The 15,825-nt window shown below is 35.6% G+C and overlaps 2 protein-coding genes across 2 annotated transcripts in view; one reads left to right on the top strand and one right to left on the bottom strand.

The window, feature by feature from the left end:
• Positions 1–5,331, bottom strand: part of LOC136839416 (protein Wnt-6-like) — a 103,357-nt gene extending 98,026 nt beyond the window's left edge. Inside the window, exon 1 of the mRNA XM_067105429.1 lies at positions 4,051–5,331. Coding sequence (XP_066961530.1) covers positions 4,051–4,124 — 74 coding nt within the window. The 5' untranslated portion in view covers positions 4,125–5,331. The remainder of the gene's footprint in view (positions 1–4,050) is intronic.
• The window catches only part of LOC136839415 (protein Wnt-10a-like), a 305,294-nt gene that overhangs the window by 88,540 nt on the left and 200,929 nt on the right, over positions 1–15,825 (top strand). The window lies entirely within an intron of this gene.

The raw sequence follows: 15,825 nt of genomic DNA, 5'->3' as shown, positions 1-15,825 counted from the left end.
TTTTATCATATTGTTTTCCTTTTATTCTTCATTCAATCTGTTTGCCAGTAATATTGTAAGATGGTTCTTCCAATGAATTCTTCATTTAATCTAGTTATGATTAATATTCAGAGTTGCTTTCCTGCTAAACTCTGCTTTACTGTAATCTTTGTTAACATTTCAATATTGTTTTCCTACTAAATTCTGAGTTACTGAAGTCTGTTTAATACTCTATGATTATTCTTCAAATATATTCTGATATTCATTAATCTTTGTTGATAGTCTCTAAGATTCTTCTGCTTAATTCTGATTAGTGAGAAATTCTGATTTACTTTAGTCTTTGTTTATTTTATAAGATAGTTCTACTTTAGTTTTTGTTTCATATTCAAAAATTGTTCCCCTACTAAATTCCGATTTACATTTGTCTTTGTTAATATTTCATGATTGTTGTTTCCCCTAAATTCTGACTTGATTTAACGTCTGTTTATATTCTGTGGTTGCTCTCATACTAAATTCTTGATTTTTATTTATTTTTCATTAACATTACAAAATTGTTCTTCTACTTTATTCTTGATTTAATATAGTTGCCATTAATATTAAAAAATTGTGCTTCTATTAAGTTCTTAATTAAACATAGTTATTATTGGTATTCTCGATTTTTATTTTACAGATTTCTTTATTTTATCTAGTCAACATTAACATTTTAAGATTATTCTCCCATTAATTTCTTAGCTTTAAGCTAATTACCATTAATGTTCTAGGACTGTTTTGTTAAATTCTTAACTTCATCTGTTTTTTTTTACTAACATTACAAGATTATTTTCTTAATTTGTCTATTTTTTTTAATTCAACACTCCTTGAGACAATTTTTGTAAATCTATTTTTCCACAGACTGAATTTGCTAAAGCAAGAATTGCTTCATTAGTGTTCTCTGGAGCACGATGGTTTTATGCGGGCAGATGTTGTATTGAGACGAAATAAGCTTGAAGTTTTCATAAATACTCTTTAAAATAAAAACCGTTATTGGATTACCTTAAAAAAATGCTTAAAAAGAGAACTTTGGTGTGCTGAAATTCTCTTCTCCTCCAGACAAGCTCATAGGATTCGGAATGAATCGATCCATTATTTATTTACTTAATGGCCATCCACCTATCTATCTACTTCCTTCCCCGTATATATCTATCTACCTACCTATCTATCTATCTGCCTGCCTCATTCCCCACTCTGCTACTATGCATCACCGCCTCATGTTTCCCGCTCCATTATTGCTTTATTGGGGGACACATATCGTGTTGCAAAGGACCCATTTGCCGACATTATATACGCGCTCGCGTATCGGGTCTCGGATGTAAACGGATACGCTTGCACGATTTCCCTTCGGCGGTCTGCTGATGGTCGGCGTCCGAGGAGGGGGAGGGGGACTCGATGCATCGCTAATGACTTGTAAGGGGGATGGTGTCCCTATTTGTTTTAATTATATTTAGAGGTTAAAGTACATCCATGAGGTCGGGATGGGGGGCGGAGGAGGAGGAGGAGGAGGAGTAGGGGGAAGGGATTGATGGTGGGGGGTTGGGGTTTGGAATGGGACGTCGAAGGCGAAGAGGGGAATGAAAGTAGAAGTGGCGTTGTTACTTGGCTTCTTCTTCTTCCTCCTCCTCTTCTCAGTTCTTCTTCTTCTTGATTTTCTTTCTCTCTGACCTTCATTCGCTTCTCCCTTCTTTTTCTCCTTATACTCTTCCTTCTTTTTCTCCCTATTCTCTTCCTTCATCGCCGTTTTTCTCGCTCTTCGTTCTCTTCTTCCTTTCTTTCTTCTGCTTCCTGATTCTCGTTATTTGTTTTGTTATCTACATTTTTTCCTTCTTCTCTTCCCTTTTCTTTGTTTCTTCTCCATCCCAAGTGGCAAATAAGCAAGCAGTATATAAGACGCGTGTTTGCCCCTTCACCCCTTCATCGAGTGTTGAAAGTGGGATTATTGGCATGTTTGTGTCTATGTTCTTTATTCTCAATTCTTCCCTTTTCTTACTTCATCTTCTTTGCTTCACCATTCCGAGTGTGTGCTTATTAAGTATTACAAGTAAGATTATTAGCTTGTTCGTTTATGGCTGAATGTTACACAAGTCCGTGCATTAAAAAAAAGAATCTTTATATATAAAAACTTTTGTTTTCTCTTTGCGTGAATGAACAGTACAAGTGCCGGTCGTTCGAGTCTTGTTTATGAGCGCCCGCTGCAAACGAAGATGTCAACACTTGTTAGTGACAGCGTGTTACAAGAATGATAATGACATTAAGTAAGATGAGCTCTGATACTTTTATCTGCATCGTCCATTTTTTCCACGAGGAACCAGAGCATAGCGTGTTAGTTGTTGCTTGTGTTTGGTACCAAAGATTAATTGGTTTTGGGGGATCTGCTGTGAAGTCTACCTGAATGACACCAGGTATCATCGAGTCGGATAAGGCGAGATAAAACAGTCGACGTGTCATGGCTAAACTTGCCTATTTTATTCTTCAATAAAAATTTATGATTTCTGTACTATTTCTGTAGTATGGTAACCTCGAAAAGTTATTATTTTTTTTTTTACGAAACTTACAATATCTTTTAGCAAAGAAAATTATGAAATTCTATTCAAGAGTGGTGCAGGCAACTTTCTTAATGCCAGATTCAGAGTTTATTTCGTTGTCTGACTCGATAATATTTGGTGTCATTCAGATTTATTTTACCTCAGATATACAAAGAAAAGGTTTAAGTGCCCTCTACTGGAGAATGTACGTTACAAAACATTTATCGATACAGCCTATTGCTCATTAACTATGTGGAAAGTAAAGGTGCTTATTTACAATACAACGGTGAATGTGGACATTAATTACAGGGATCAACTGATAATCAAGTGCAAAGCAAAGGATTTCTTTACTTCTTTCTTTTGTGAGACAAATGACCATTTTAAATGTAAGTTAAGAAGCTCATTAATTGCATAGATCAATTGATGATTATTTCGTTGTAAAGTAAACGGACTTAAGCACATCTGCTTTTGTTTTACATCCTTTATTAACCACAAAATTTTCTTTATTAACCACAAAACCAATTATTATATATTTTGCAAGCGGGCTAATATACTTTTTCCTCTTTGCTTAACAGAGATTAAAAAGAAAATTTTTAGACAACCTGAGAGGGGGTTAATACACTTTTTTAACCTTTGTTGAAAAACCTATTTTCAAACACATTTTCTTTACAACAAAGACTCAGAGAAATGAAACAAGTCCATAGTACTTCAATCATGAGAATTTGCCTTCAGGATAAAGTCAAAATGCTGATGAATTAAACAGAATTCAGAGAGCAAGTAAAATTTCTACAAAGAAAATTTATTTAAAGTGTGATTAAAGTCTGTGTTTCCTAAAGCCTTTTCTCCTAGTCCAAATGTGGGATAATGAGTATGTTACAGGCAGCTCAGATGACATGAGAGTATGATGCTTATCTCAGATAACGTTTCAACTAAAAAATGTTTCGAGATCTTATAGTGGTTGGAATTCTCGAGACAAATTAAACGAAGTTTCATCATTTACTTCCAAAAGTTTTACATTTTTTTTTTTGCCAATATTTGTTTCCTCAGAAATGAATAGCAAAATAATTTTCATATAAAAACCATACGTATGGGACAATACAATTTTTGGTCAAAACTTTTACCATACGTAATAAAGGTTATATTTTGCTGTCACTTTAATGTAAGGCTCAACAATTCTTTTGTTGAACTCGACTGACCCAAATGCGACTGCATACGGGCCTTTTTAGGATATTAGATTTTTAAAAATTGTTCCTAATTTTAATATACATACATGCATACATACATACTTACATACATACGTACATTTGTATGTATGTATGCGTGCATTTGTAGAACTGGAGTCTAGATTATAATAAAATGTCTTTAGTTTCTTTATTTCTTCTTTTATTTAATGATTAGACTTCTTTCTATATTCCTAATGAATTCACGACGGAAGAGAAAGTAAGCAACAATCCGTAATATAAAGGAGACTCCAAACAGAGCAACAAGTAGGCAAAAATCTCGGTAAACTCACCACCAGAAGGCGCTGACGAGGTCGCAGAAGAGAAGACTCAGAAGCAGGTAGTACATTAAAAACTTTGGGGCCATAGTCTCCCTTCAGACTTTCTTCAAAGGGGCTTTTTTTGTAAGAAGTGTCAAGCCCAGTCAAGTCTTATTTCTTCTAAATAAACGTTTCAGGTGAGCCCAGTGTCCATTGTGATCAGTGGACAAATCAGGTTCCTGTGTAGGACAGAGTCACGGACGTCAAAAAATATGAGATTCTTTCGTTGTCTCTGGTTTTCTCGGAAAGGTTCAGGTCTCTTGATTCGCTCGCTACCACTGCATTTCTAGGAAACACGCTGAGTGCTTCTCATTTTCACACTGGCATTTTAGGATGAAAATGTCAGAAGCCAAAAATTAATCGACCAAACCTTAATTGAAATATTGCACTTGAAGCAATGTTGATTCTGTTACTTGGACATGATTGCTCGGATCTCGAATTATAGGAGCAACATTTGCTAAAACAAGCGAATGGAACCCGAGCAACTGCTAAGACGTCGACGAGAATCCATCATCTTCATTGTGGTCAACTTCCATAAAAGTCGAAGGAGGTGTTCTTTCGCCGTCCCCTTCCATCGCACTGACTACCCTTACCTCTCACCACCTTTATATATATCTTCGTCACTTACAAAAGCAGAGAAAAAAGTATTAGAAAAAAAATTAGGAGCTGAGGCTCACAAGTATTTCTTTGACAAACCCTTCTTAACGAGAGCTCTTTCCGAAGTGTCAGCCATCGTCTCTCGAAATTATTTTTACAGTAATTCCCGTTTCCCGCCAAACACCGCAGGGGGCGCAGGGATCGCTCTGTCATTGGTTGCCGGAATGAGTTATTGGCCAAGTCATTAGCCAATCAGCTTCGCCCGACACATGCACGTGCATGTTTATCACAGATTTTCAACACACTCTGGAATAACACTTTCTTACGGCGCAGTCGAACGGAGAGTTGCGACGTCGTCACGCGGGACACCGTGGCACTTGCTCAACGACTCACCATTCATGATTTTGGCCGGGAAGAGCTTAATCCGTCCGGGACTACATGCGGACTTCGGAGAGATGGACCAGACGCGACTCGTGCGAACGCGAGCCAGAAACAACTGCGTGAGGCGAGATACTACTCTAATCGGTTGGCAGGGAGGGTAGGGGGGATTACAGACGGGGGATGGAGGGATAGAAGGGAGAGGACCATCCACCCAGTACCGATCTCGTAGCCATCCACATCCTCCCAATCCTCGACCACCTCCCTGAGAAGACTCCCACTCAGGCTCCGATGGCCCCCGACAAGCAACTCAACCCCGCCAACCCTCTGCCAACCCTATAAACCCTAGCCATACCTGCTACACTCCTCTCCACCGACCCATGTCATCCTCCTGCCCGACTCGTAGCCAAACTTTGCCAACGTGCCCCGTCCTAATCTCTTGCCATATCAAACCACTCGCCACCTCGCCTCACCTCGAGTGACATATCTTCATTCGCGTTACAACTGGGCACTAATTCTTATCTATAATCCCCTTCACATATTTCAACCTCGCTTCCCTCTTGCAACCGCCCCCCGCCCCCAACTCCCTCCTGTCCTGCATTGCCACTTAATGTGTGTCAAATAAATCTTCCGTCGAAATTATCAAACAGTCACGATCAGGAAATAACCACAGTTCCTGTTTTGGTAGTTTGAGAGATGCATTTCAAAAAACAGGCGTACATACATGCATATCTACTTCCCAATTCTCCTCTCTCTCTCTCTCTCTCTCTCTCTCTCTCTCTCTCTCTCTCTCTCTCTCTCTCTCTCAGTCGTAATACATAAATTTCTAAATAAGGCCTACAATGGGACACTCCTTTTAACAACGGTCATCGACTAAAACGTAAAAAGGGGAATTACAGTCTCAAAGCAGACAATTCTATTCTCTGTTCAGCAACCAGGCAGAATATTTACGTTTACAGATATTGTTACAGAGTAATAAAACATATATATAAAGTGAATGATAGAAATATATAAAGTGAATGATAGAAATTCTTTCGCTAATGTCAAAAAAATTTTTAGACTCAACGGCCATGACAATGTCTTAATATCTTTGGGGAAAAAATGTGTAACCTACCTTATGCATCTCTAAAATTCGCTGCATTACCGATACTTAATAATTGTGAATTAAGAAGAATGAGTGATATGGGCATTTTTATTTATATCTTGAACGGTTTTAGTTCCTGTTAGGGTCATTTTTATTCGTATTGATCAGACCCTGACCTCTCACACAAAGTGTAGGATTTTAAGCCAGTTGGCAAGAGAAGGTAATTGACAAGCAATAAGATTTACCTAAACATAGTTTTGATGAATTAATAGCACTGAGTAAAAATCATTATTCTAGCATTTATTGTTCCCAAACTATTACTCTCCTATAGCGTTGTTATTTACTGTCATAATGTGCTGATGAAATGAAATTTTCAGGCAATAAATTTTATATATAATATATATATATATATATATATATATATATATATATATATATATATATATATATATATATATATATATATGTATATATATATATATATATATATATATATATATATATATATATATATATATAGAGAGAGAGAGAGAGAGAGAGAGAGAGAGAGAGAGAGAGAGAGAGAGAGAGAGAGAGAGAGAGAGTGTGTGTGTGTTCTCTAATAATAATCTAACTCGAAAGTAGAGAGCAAGACAACAAAACCTTATTTGCATGATATCACGTTTTTTGCGCAATGTATTTAGCTAATTTCATTCGTTATATAATCTTGGTCTTAGGTATCCATTACTTTGTTCTTAAGTCAACTCCTGCATTTCAGTAGCATATTACAGCTCATAGAACATCAGTTTTCAGTTTGTAGTATCTGTCTCCTTTTTTATGTCCATTTCTTTTCATACGTCAATTATATTACGAAAGTTCGTGGTACTAAGTTGGAGGAATGTAATTTATATATATATATATATATATATATATATATATATATATATATATATATATATATATATATATATATATATATATATATATATATATATATATATATATATATATGTATGTATTTGTATATATATATATGTATATATATATATATATATATATATATATATATATATATATATATGTATGTATGCAATATATATATATATATGTTTTCTTTCATTGTGGGGTGCTTCAGAAATTGAAGCCTTGTGGTGCGCTGCACAAGATTTTGGGATGAGGTTGCTACCCCTACGCCCCTAACTAAGGATGCTTCATGGGCTTACGTGCTGACTGAACTTGCATTTCTTGCTAATTATCCTTCCAAGTGCTGTGCAGACCCCTTTTCTAAGTTTTCCATTGTTTCTAAAGTAAAAGCACAAGCTCAAATTCTAGTCAAGGCAAAAGCACATCAATTCTAATTCTCTTTTAGGGTAATTTATTCATAAGTTATTGTGAATTCGATGCTAAACGATATTTGTGGCTTCATAATTGTTAATATCAAAATTCAGGCGTTTACAAGTGACAAAAATCATATGTATTATATATATATATATATATATATATATATATATATATATATATATATATATATATATATATATACTCGTATATGTGTGTGTGTATATATAATATATTATATATATATATATTTATACATATGCATATATAAATATATATATACATACACATATATACTTATATATGTACTGCATATATATATATATATATATATATATATATATATATATATATATATATATATATATATACACTCGTATATATATGCAGTATATGTATATGTGTGTGTATACACCTGGAAATTTTCATTGCAAATGAAACTATGCTACCCCCTTCGGCTACATACTCAATACACATATATATATATATATATATATATATATATATATATATATATATATATATATATATATATATATATATACATATATATATATGTATATATATATATGTATATATATTTATATATATATACCATTATGTATATATATATACAAATATTACAAGTCTTTCCGAGTGAGCTATTGATGATTTAATTGAGCTGATGATTTGCTTCAAGAGTTAGTTTCTGATTTTGACACTAAATTCAGGATGAGTAAAATCTACACAAGACATCATTTTACTTTTCACTTAGCGCACTTCTCAGGCATACAAACAAGAATGATAATGATAATAATAATAACAGAGAACATTTTGGATCAACTCTCTCTCACTTTGTTAGTTATTCGCAGGTGATGATGATGATGATGATGATGAATTTGGCAGAATCAAGAAAAACAAAGAGGAGTACAAACCTCAATTATCATTCCTTCAGAAAACGAACCGGCTCCAAATGGTGTTTGTGACATGCTGTCATCCCGGTAATTCAGATAAAAGGGAGAATTCTGAAGATAGAAGTAATACAACAATCTTTCTGCAAATTTAGGAAATCGGCTTTTTCTAACTGGAGTTTAAATCTAGGTCTCGGTTCGTATCCTTAGAGAGAGAATACCGGTTTATTTAAAACCGGCCTTATGTGCCCCCTCCAGGAACAGCAGTTTAATCATCTCCATAAAAGATTAGAACAAACACGCCAATAGCAGCTGCAGTGCTTTTGATGTGTTTTCGTGAATTAGCGGCAGATTCGACTCTGTATGCTTGGCCGTTGTTTGCTGAGGATGTTCGGTGGAACAGGTTTTGGTATCGTGTATCTCGCGAAGCGCGGGTTCCAATGTAGTCGGTGATAAGTCATCAAACTTGGGTTGTGGCATTGCTATTTAAGGCTTACTTAAAACAATGCGTGGAGCTAAGGCCAGGCCACGAAGAACATGAGGAGGAAGAGGAAAAGTGAGTCTTGGGCTGTAAAAACATCTAAGGGTCTTGTCTTTCATGAGTCTGTATACAGTACTGTATATCTTCCTCGGCTCTCTGGAAAACTGGTGATAGCAGTGATCCTTCTCATAAAAATTGACATCTTTCCCTTTGAAGTAAATAAAGGAAGGGGGTGACTAGTTAGGAAGCTTTATAAAAAACAAAACAAAAAAAGCGAAGGCATTGCGTCACAGCTAAGACCCTGCGAAGGTCCTGATGACGTTCGAGTGTCGTGACCTGCCACAAGTCTTGTTTCTTTCTTTTTAATTTCTCTCCTTTTCAGGAACAGTCACCCGAAGTGAATCTGTGTCGTTGTTGATACGAAAGATTAATGAATATTACGAGAAAAGTATGATGATGAATGTTAAATGTAGTAAATAGTTGAAATTAATAAAGGAGCCTTAATCCATGCTTCAAGAAACACACCTTAGTTTATACCAGGGCTTTTGAATCCCTAATTAAGAATGAAATCCGGCTTCTAGCAGGAAATTTTTGTTAAATAAAATATAAATAAAATATAGCCTAATGCGCTTCCGTGTATTTGCTTTTCTGTGTGTATCTGCGGTGAAAGAACTCCACGTTTAACCTTCACGAAATCTTAAACAAGAAAATGCAGAGCAACGTCATGTACATGTTATATGAGAGGTATGATATCTTACAGAATTACTCAACTATTGCTGTCGTATTTGAGGGCACAAATGAACTAGGAACATACATATCAAATTGAATCTTTAACCCCTTGAATACTACATAGACTTGACTGCATTTCCCCAAGTATCTAATGACTATGTGCAACTAGACATTAATTGTTTGTGTCTAGTTGTCATATTCAATTACTGAAATATGAAAACAGTTGTACTACCTTTAGCCTTCAATGAATTAAAGAAAGTACTTTGACTGATTTGTTTCACTGAGAGTAGTACTTCGGTTTCTCCACTAGGTGCCAGAGCAGGCAAGTACAGGCATACAAATCACCAATTCATTATGGTTTCTGCAGCAACTACAAAATTAACCTGAGTCTCTTGCCAGCACACCGCAGACATTATACTGTTTATTTGTATATATTCAAATACTAGTTTAGAAAACAATAAATGGTACTGAGTCTTGACACAGGAAAGGCATCGATGCAAACAAGGCGGTTACCCCATAACTTGTACAGGGTAAAACTTCTTATAGTCTTAAATTAATAACAAGTAGTTCAAGATAATATTTTTCAACCTCTTTTTAACAAAAACCTCTGAAGTTTTGTTCAGTTAGATCGGGCATAATTGTAATTTCAGAGTTTTTAATAACATTAAAAGTTGATGTATTCATAAATATCCCAAGTCTTACTCCTTTTTAGTTTTCTGAAAAGAAAACTATTGTGCCGGCTTTGTCTGTCCGTCCGCACTTTTTTCTGTCCGCCCTCAGATCTTAAAAACTACTGAGGCTAGAGGGCTGCAAAATGGTATGTTGATCATCCACCCTCCAGTCATCAAACATACCAAATTGCAGTCCCTCTAGCCTCAGTAGTTTTAATTTTATATAAGGTTGAAGTTAGCCATAATCGTGCATCTGGCAACGATATAGGACAGGCCGCCACGGCCGGCTGAGAATTTCATGGGCCGCAGGTCATACAGCATTATACTGAGACAACCGAAAGATAGATCTACTTTCGGTGGCCTTGATTATACGGTGTGCAGAAAACTCGATTGCAACGAAGAAACTTCGGCGCATTTTTCACTTGTTTGTGTAAGAAATTCTGAAGCAAAAGTTCTCGTTGGATCAGGAAGTCGATTGTTATCACTGTTAGTAATATTAAGGCCACTTTTGCTCTTGTAACTGCCAAACCTCAAATAATTCGAGATCTGCGACACTTTAAAATATTTATACCTGAATTTATGTGATAGCACCTGACACTCAAAAAATTTATATCTTCTCTCTCTCTTATCAGCAACCGAGGAATGTTGCCTTTGACACCAACACAAAAAGTTATGCCAAACAGGAAGCTAAACGAAAAAATAAAATACAAAATTCCTGAATTCCTCAAGCTAACCGCGGAGAGTAATAAATAATGAAGAGACAGGTGACAGGTGGAACAAAACGCAGATACTATCTGTGGTGCTTTATAAACCATCACTACTGAACAGCTAAACAATAGGCCTGTTTATTCCTCTTCCTCTCTTCTTCTTCTTCTTTGATAAAATTCCAACACCATGACGACACCATTCTTGAGAACCATTCAATGTAGTATGATTAGTGTGTCTGAGACGAGTCTAAGAAGATATCAGCAATGTGTAATGACAGTTTGGCATAATCTGGTTTGATCAATCTGCGTCTCAATCAAGCTTAGAAAAATCAGGGTTATGTAGCCCGGTCAAGAATCGCCATTCTTCCATCATCATGTGTGACACAACTGGTGCGAAAGGGGAGAGAGAGAGAAATACATTTCGTGTGGGTGGGTCGCTAGCTATATACGAGCATCATGTATGTTTTAGCACAGAGTGCGTAAGTTTTACACCTCACTCAGAGGATAACGTAGGAATGTCTCTGGGTACAAAGATTAGAAAGGGAAACTAAATGGTACCTTATTTTCTCATATGACTGATTTACATTACTTCTAGTGTTTGGCACTATCATTTCTTTTCTTGGCAGAGTTGCCTTTAAAGTATTTTGACATTTTGAGCTTGCAGATCTGCAGAACTGAAAAGAAAATAAGCCAAATCTAATTCTTAGTTGTATTCTTCTTTTAGACATTTTTTCATCGAGTATAAGAGCATGCCATATCTGGTAAATACACAAGTCTAATGCATTTTTGGTAGTGAACAAAGACATTTAGATTATTAAGGAATTTTTTTTATCAGGTAGAACATAATCCTACACAGGTAAGGGAACGTCAACTGCATTTTTTTATACTGAAAACGCATAACGTTTCTATTTTAATCCAACGTTTAATTTGATCTTATAAACATTATATACAAACAAAACTCACCGGGAGGCTTTCTTCATTCCTGTAGGCCTTAAGACATTTTTTGCCAGATGTAACTAACACAATATGTTGCTGGTACTAAATTTCCTGAATTTGAAAATAATACCAGGTTGCCCACCCATTAGCCTTGGCTCTTTAATTTAAGAAAAAAATCTAAAACTAAGTAAAAATTAAAAGAAAAAATTTAAGAAGTCCAGCGAGGGAGGACGTGACAGTAAGGTTAACACGGCGTCACCTGCTTGCGAGAATGACGTCACTTAGGAGACACTCCGTCTGAAAGCCTGAAGAAAAACAGCCAAAATGATGTCTGGGCTTTTTAATGCTTTAGTCGAAGGGGTCAAACACCGCAAAGTTTTATGCTGCGAACTGACTCTTTACAGCTCATGGCATTACGTTAGATCTGGACAAAATTCCTCACAAGATCCTTTCATATTTTCTTTATTAAATGTATCGAGTTTTTTTTTTAACTCAGTAAGGCAGTGAAGTAAATCATTAAATACTGTGAAAGAAAAACGCTTTCCAAGCTTTTATTTGAACTAATATTTCGCTAGCAAAGATGGCATTAGGCGTTTCTTGTAGCAGAGGTGGGTTCCAGATTAAAAACCATACCAGTATTCCCAACCACATTCACCCCTTAACTGCTGGATCAAGGATGAAGCCTTCTTGCAAAATATTTCGACAGCAGCCTCTTCCTTTACATAAGCAGAAACTTCATCAGCAACACGCTGAATCCCATCAAGACGCTCAATATTTACCTCAATTTTGTATGAAAGTATGTTAGTATATTTCTCGAAAGTCTAAAGTACATTATATGATTTTTTTTAATTAACAATACCCAATGAGTTTTTCAAAGAAGCAAGTAATATTATTTATTAATGTGCCTACTAACAAAATGCTTCAAGATCAAAAGTAGAATTAATTGATATCTTAATTCATTCATGTGAACAGTAGCAAATCACCCTTTTCAACGTATCAGAACTCTAATCTTGCAAGCAAATCATAGCATGTTTAAGGATAACGACATCAGTGTTACGGACATCGATGTTACGGACATCAATGTTATGGATATCAATGTTACGGACATCAATGGTACGGAAATATCCGTCACTAAAAGCCAGTGACTTCAGACTTTTATCTGGCGTAAGCGTTTCAGCATGGCCTCACATGGGATATTCCCCATGATTTATGATTTTTTATGACTTTCATATCATTTACTAACATTGCTCTAAGACAAAGCCATATATCTAATGACAGCCCAACATCGAAAGTAGAGCTTTTGCGCGAGAACCTTTTATTTTCAGCACCGGTTATGGGAACTGCTTTCAGTATTCTGTGTCACTGCTTCCTTGGCTGCGAAATGTATCAAAGGCGTCATTTCCTCGCATGAAGTTGCGTCACGAAAGGTCCAGGTCATTTTATCCTATCACACTTTCATCAAAAATACAATGAAAATTATAGTTTCGAGGAAGCTAGAATTTGTCACAGGGAATTGCTTAGTAGCACAATTTTTTTTCTCATTCTTTTTTCTTGACATCAGTCAGATCTGATGAATTTGGGATGCTGTGCCCGTCTTATATTACATATTAATTGTAAATAATCATATATATATATATATATATATATATATATATATATATATATATATATATATATATATATATATATATACAATATATATATATATATATTATATATATATATATGTGTGTATATTTTATGTGTATATATAAATGTATATATATATAAAATATATATATACATATATATATTTATATATTTATATATTCATGTATTTATGTATTTACGTATTTATACGGGTGTCTTTATTTGGACTTGGGGTACCGATAGTCTGTGTCGCACTTTAGGATGGTCATTAAAATTGTTTATCAAATTCGAGACTTCCCACCTCATGGTCCTCTCTAGGATTGAGACCTTACATTACAAAGCGGACCTTAGGGCAATCATCCTTATGAATAAAGTTGGTGTATGTTTACAAGCGTGCAGGCATATGTGTGATTGAAAACAACAAGATATGAGTATTGACTTAATATCTTGCTCACATTGTCTTTTGGACGAGCGTTTCAGTTTCAGAATCTTTATTCCAGTGAAGAACTATATGTTTGTAATGAATGTTTACTTTCTCTGAAAGGCTTCGACCTGTAGTCATCAAGAGAAAAAATGCTACTACAAGATTATGTTGTAAGTGGGAAAAAGGTTAATTTCGTCCTTAAAAATACGCTCAACATGCATGTACTTCTGGTAAAATTAATCACTGAATAAATAAGAGTACCTCTGATAAAATGAAATTCCTCATAAATATTTGAAATGATGCAACTGGCGTGGAACTGGAACGCACCACATCAAAAGCCCAAAAGTCATAAACAAGAACATAAAAAAAGAAAAGGAATCTCCTGTAGTAGACAGTTAGAAAAAAAAGTTATTCATGCTTAACGCCATGACTCTGACATCCTGAGCTTTTGTGTTCCGTTCATCATTCAAACTTACGCCCGTTTTATCGGAGGACGCAAGTCGAGCGACAGACCGTTACAAGAGTGATGACACATATTTGAATGGTTGCCCGGCGCGCCTTCCGAAGGCGATGCAAATCCCCCGACGGGTCTGCATTGAGTGCTCTCGAGTGCTTCTTTGGCCGCACCGGCGGATCAGTATTCCTGTTGCATGCAAGGTGAAGGACGAGCAAGATTGAACGGTATTTATAAGAAAAAGATACAACTCAAAACATCTCTCTGCTCATTCGACTACTGGGCTGGCAAAGTGTGGCTTCTTTTGACTTGTCAGGTGACTTATTTGAATACAGCGCCCAATCTAACATTGATCTTGTCTTTTAAAGTGATATATTACTTGAATGTGACTTGTAGCACATCTGAGCAATTTTCTTTTATTGAAAATCTTATATACGATCATGGAAAATGTTCAAAAATAGAAAACAGAAAGGAAAAATCTTGAAAGGAGTGACGGAACCCGACGTGGCCTTGATAATTGTCATATATATCTGTCTGTTCGTTTATATATTTACTGGTTCTTATTTACTTGTCTGTTTTGTTTGTTGCTGATCTTCAAGCGACACTGACTCATTTGAATGTTAAAAAGGGTACCAATTATCCCCATAGCCACACTACATATACATCAGGAATGAAGAAGTTCTTCATCTTATTTATGTCTCGCTTATCATAAACTTTCGACAGATTTATCGAGGGTTCTCTGTGGGATTTACGACCAACCGTTTACCCCAAAAGCGAATTCAGATGATCCGAGAGGACGCGCCGCTTCGCAATTTGCATTGCAAGACTCGTAGACACGCCTATGATGAGGTCATGCTGCAAATATATTTCTCGTAGCATTTTATTGTTAACATAAAATCCTTTTCGGCCATGCTACAAATATCCCTTTTTATCTTGTTACTGTTATCGTAAAATTCAGCCCTGTCAAGTTACCGCATATGCTTATTTACTTATTATCTCTATTGCTAGCACAGAATCCAACTCTGCGCCGGAGAGAAAGACCATTTGGAACAAGGCCCAGACTTACACTGTATGTTATCCACTTTGCATTCTCGACGTAATATTAATGAAAATGAGCCCCAAAACTAGTTTAGTATCAGTTACGAAAAGGAAGGGAAAAGAAAAGGTTTCTTTAATTTACTCTACTTCCTTTCGATCTTTCTGTTTCTATAGGGTATTGTTTTCTGTATATTTTAGACGAGTATCTGCCTCATTTCTCCTCTACCAGGTTTTGCTAGCATATATTTTGCTTTCATCAGTGATAAATCTGTTCCATCTATCTTTCTCTTCTTCGGAATCCACTAATTGTCAGCATTACATTACCCAATGTAATTTTTTGTTCAGTTTTGTCAACCAGTAAATCAGAAGAAAGTCAAAGCACCTTAAATGGATAGCATTTAGATTCATGGTAT

This window comes from Macrobrachium rosenbergii, chromosome 6, assembly GCF_040412425.1.
Source record: "Macrobrachium rosenbergii isolate ZJJX-2024 chromosome 6, ASM4041242v1, whole genome shotgun sequence".
Lineage (NCBI taxonomy): Eukaryota > Metazoa > Arthropoda > Malacostraca > Decapoda > Palaemonidae > Macrobrachium > Macrobrachium rosenbergii.
Note: the sequence above shows the minus strand (reverse complement) of the source record. Positions and strands in the feature narration are given on the sequence as shown.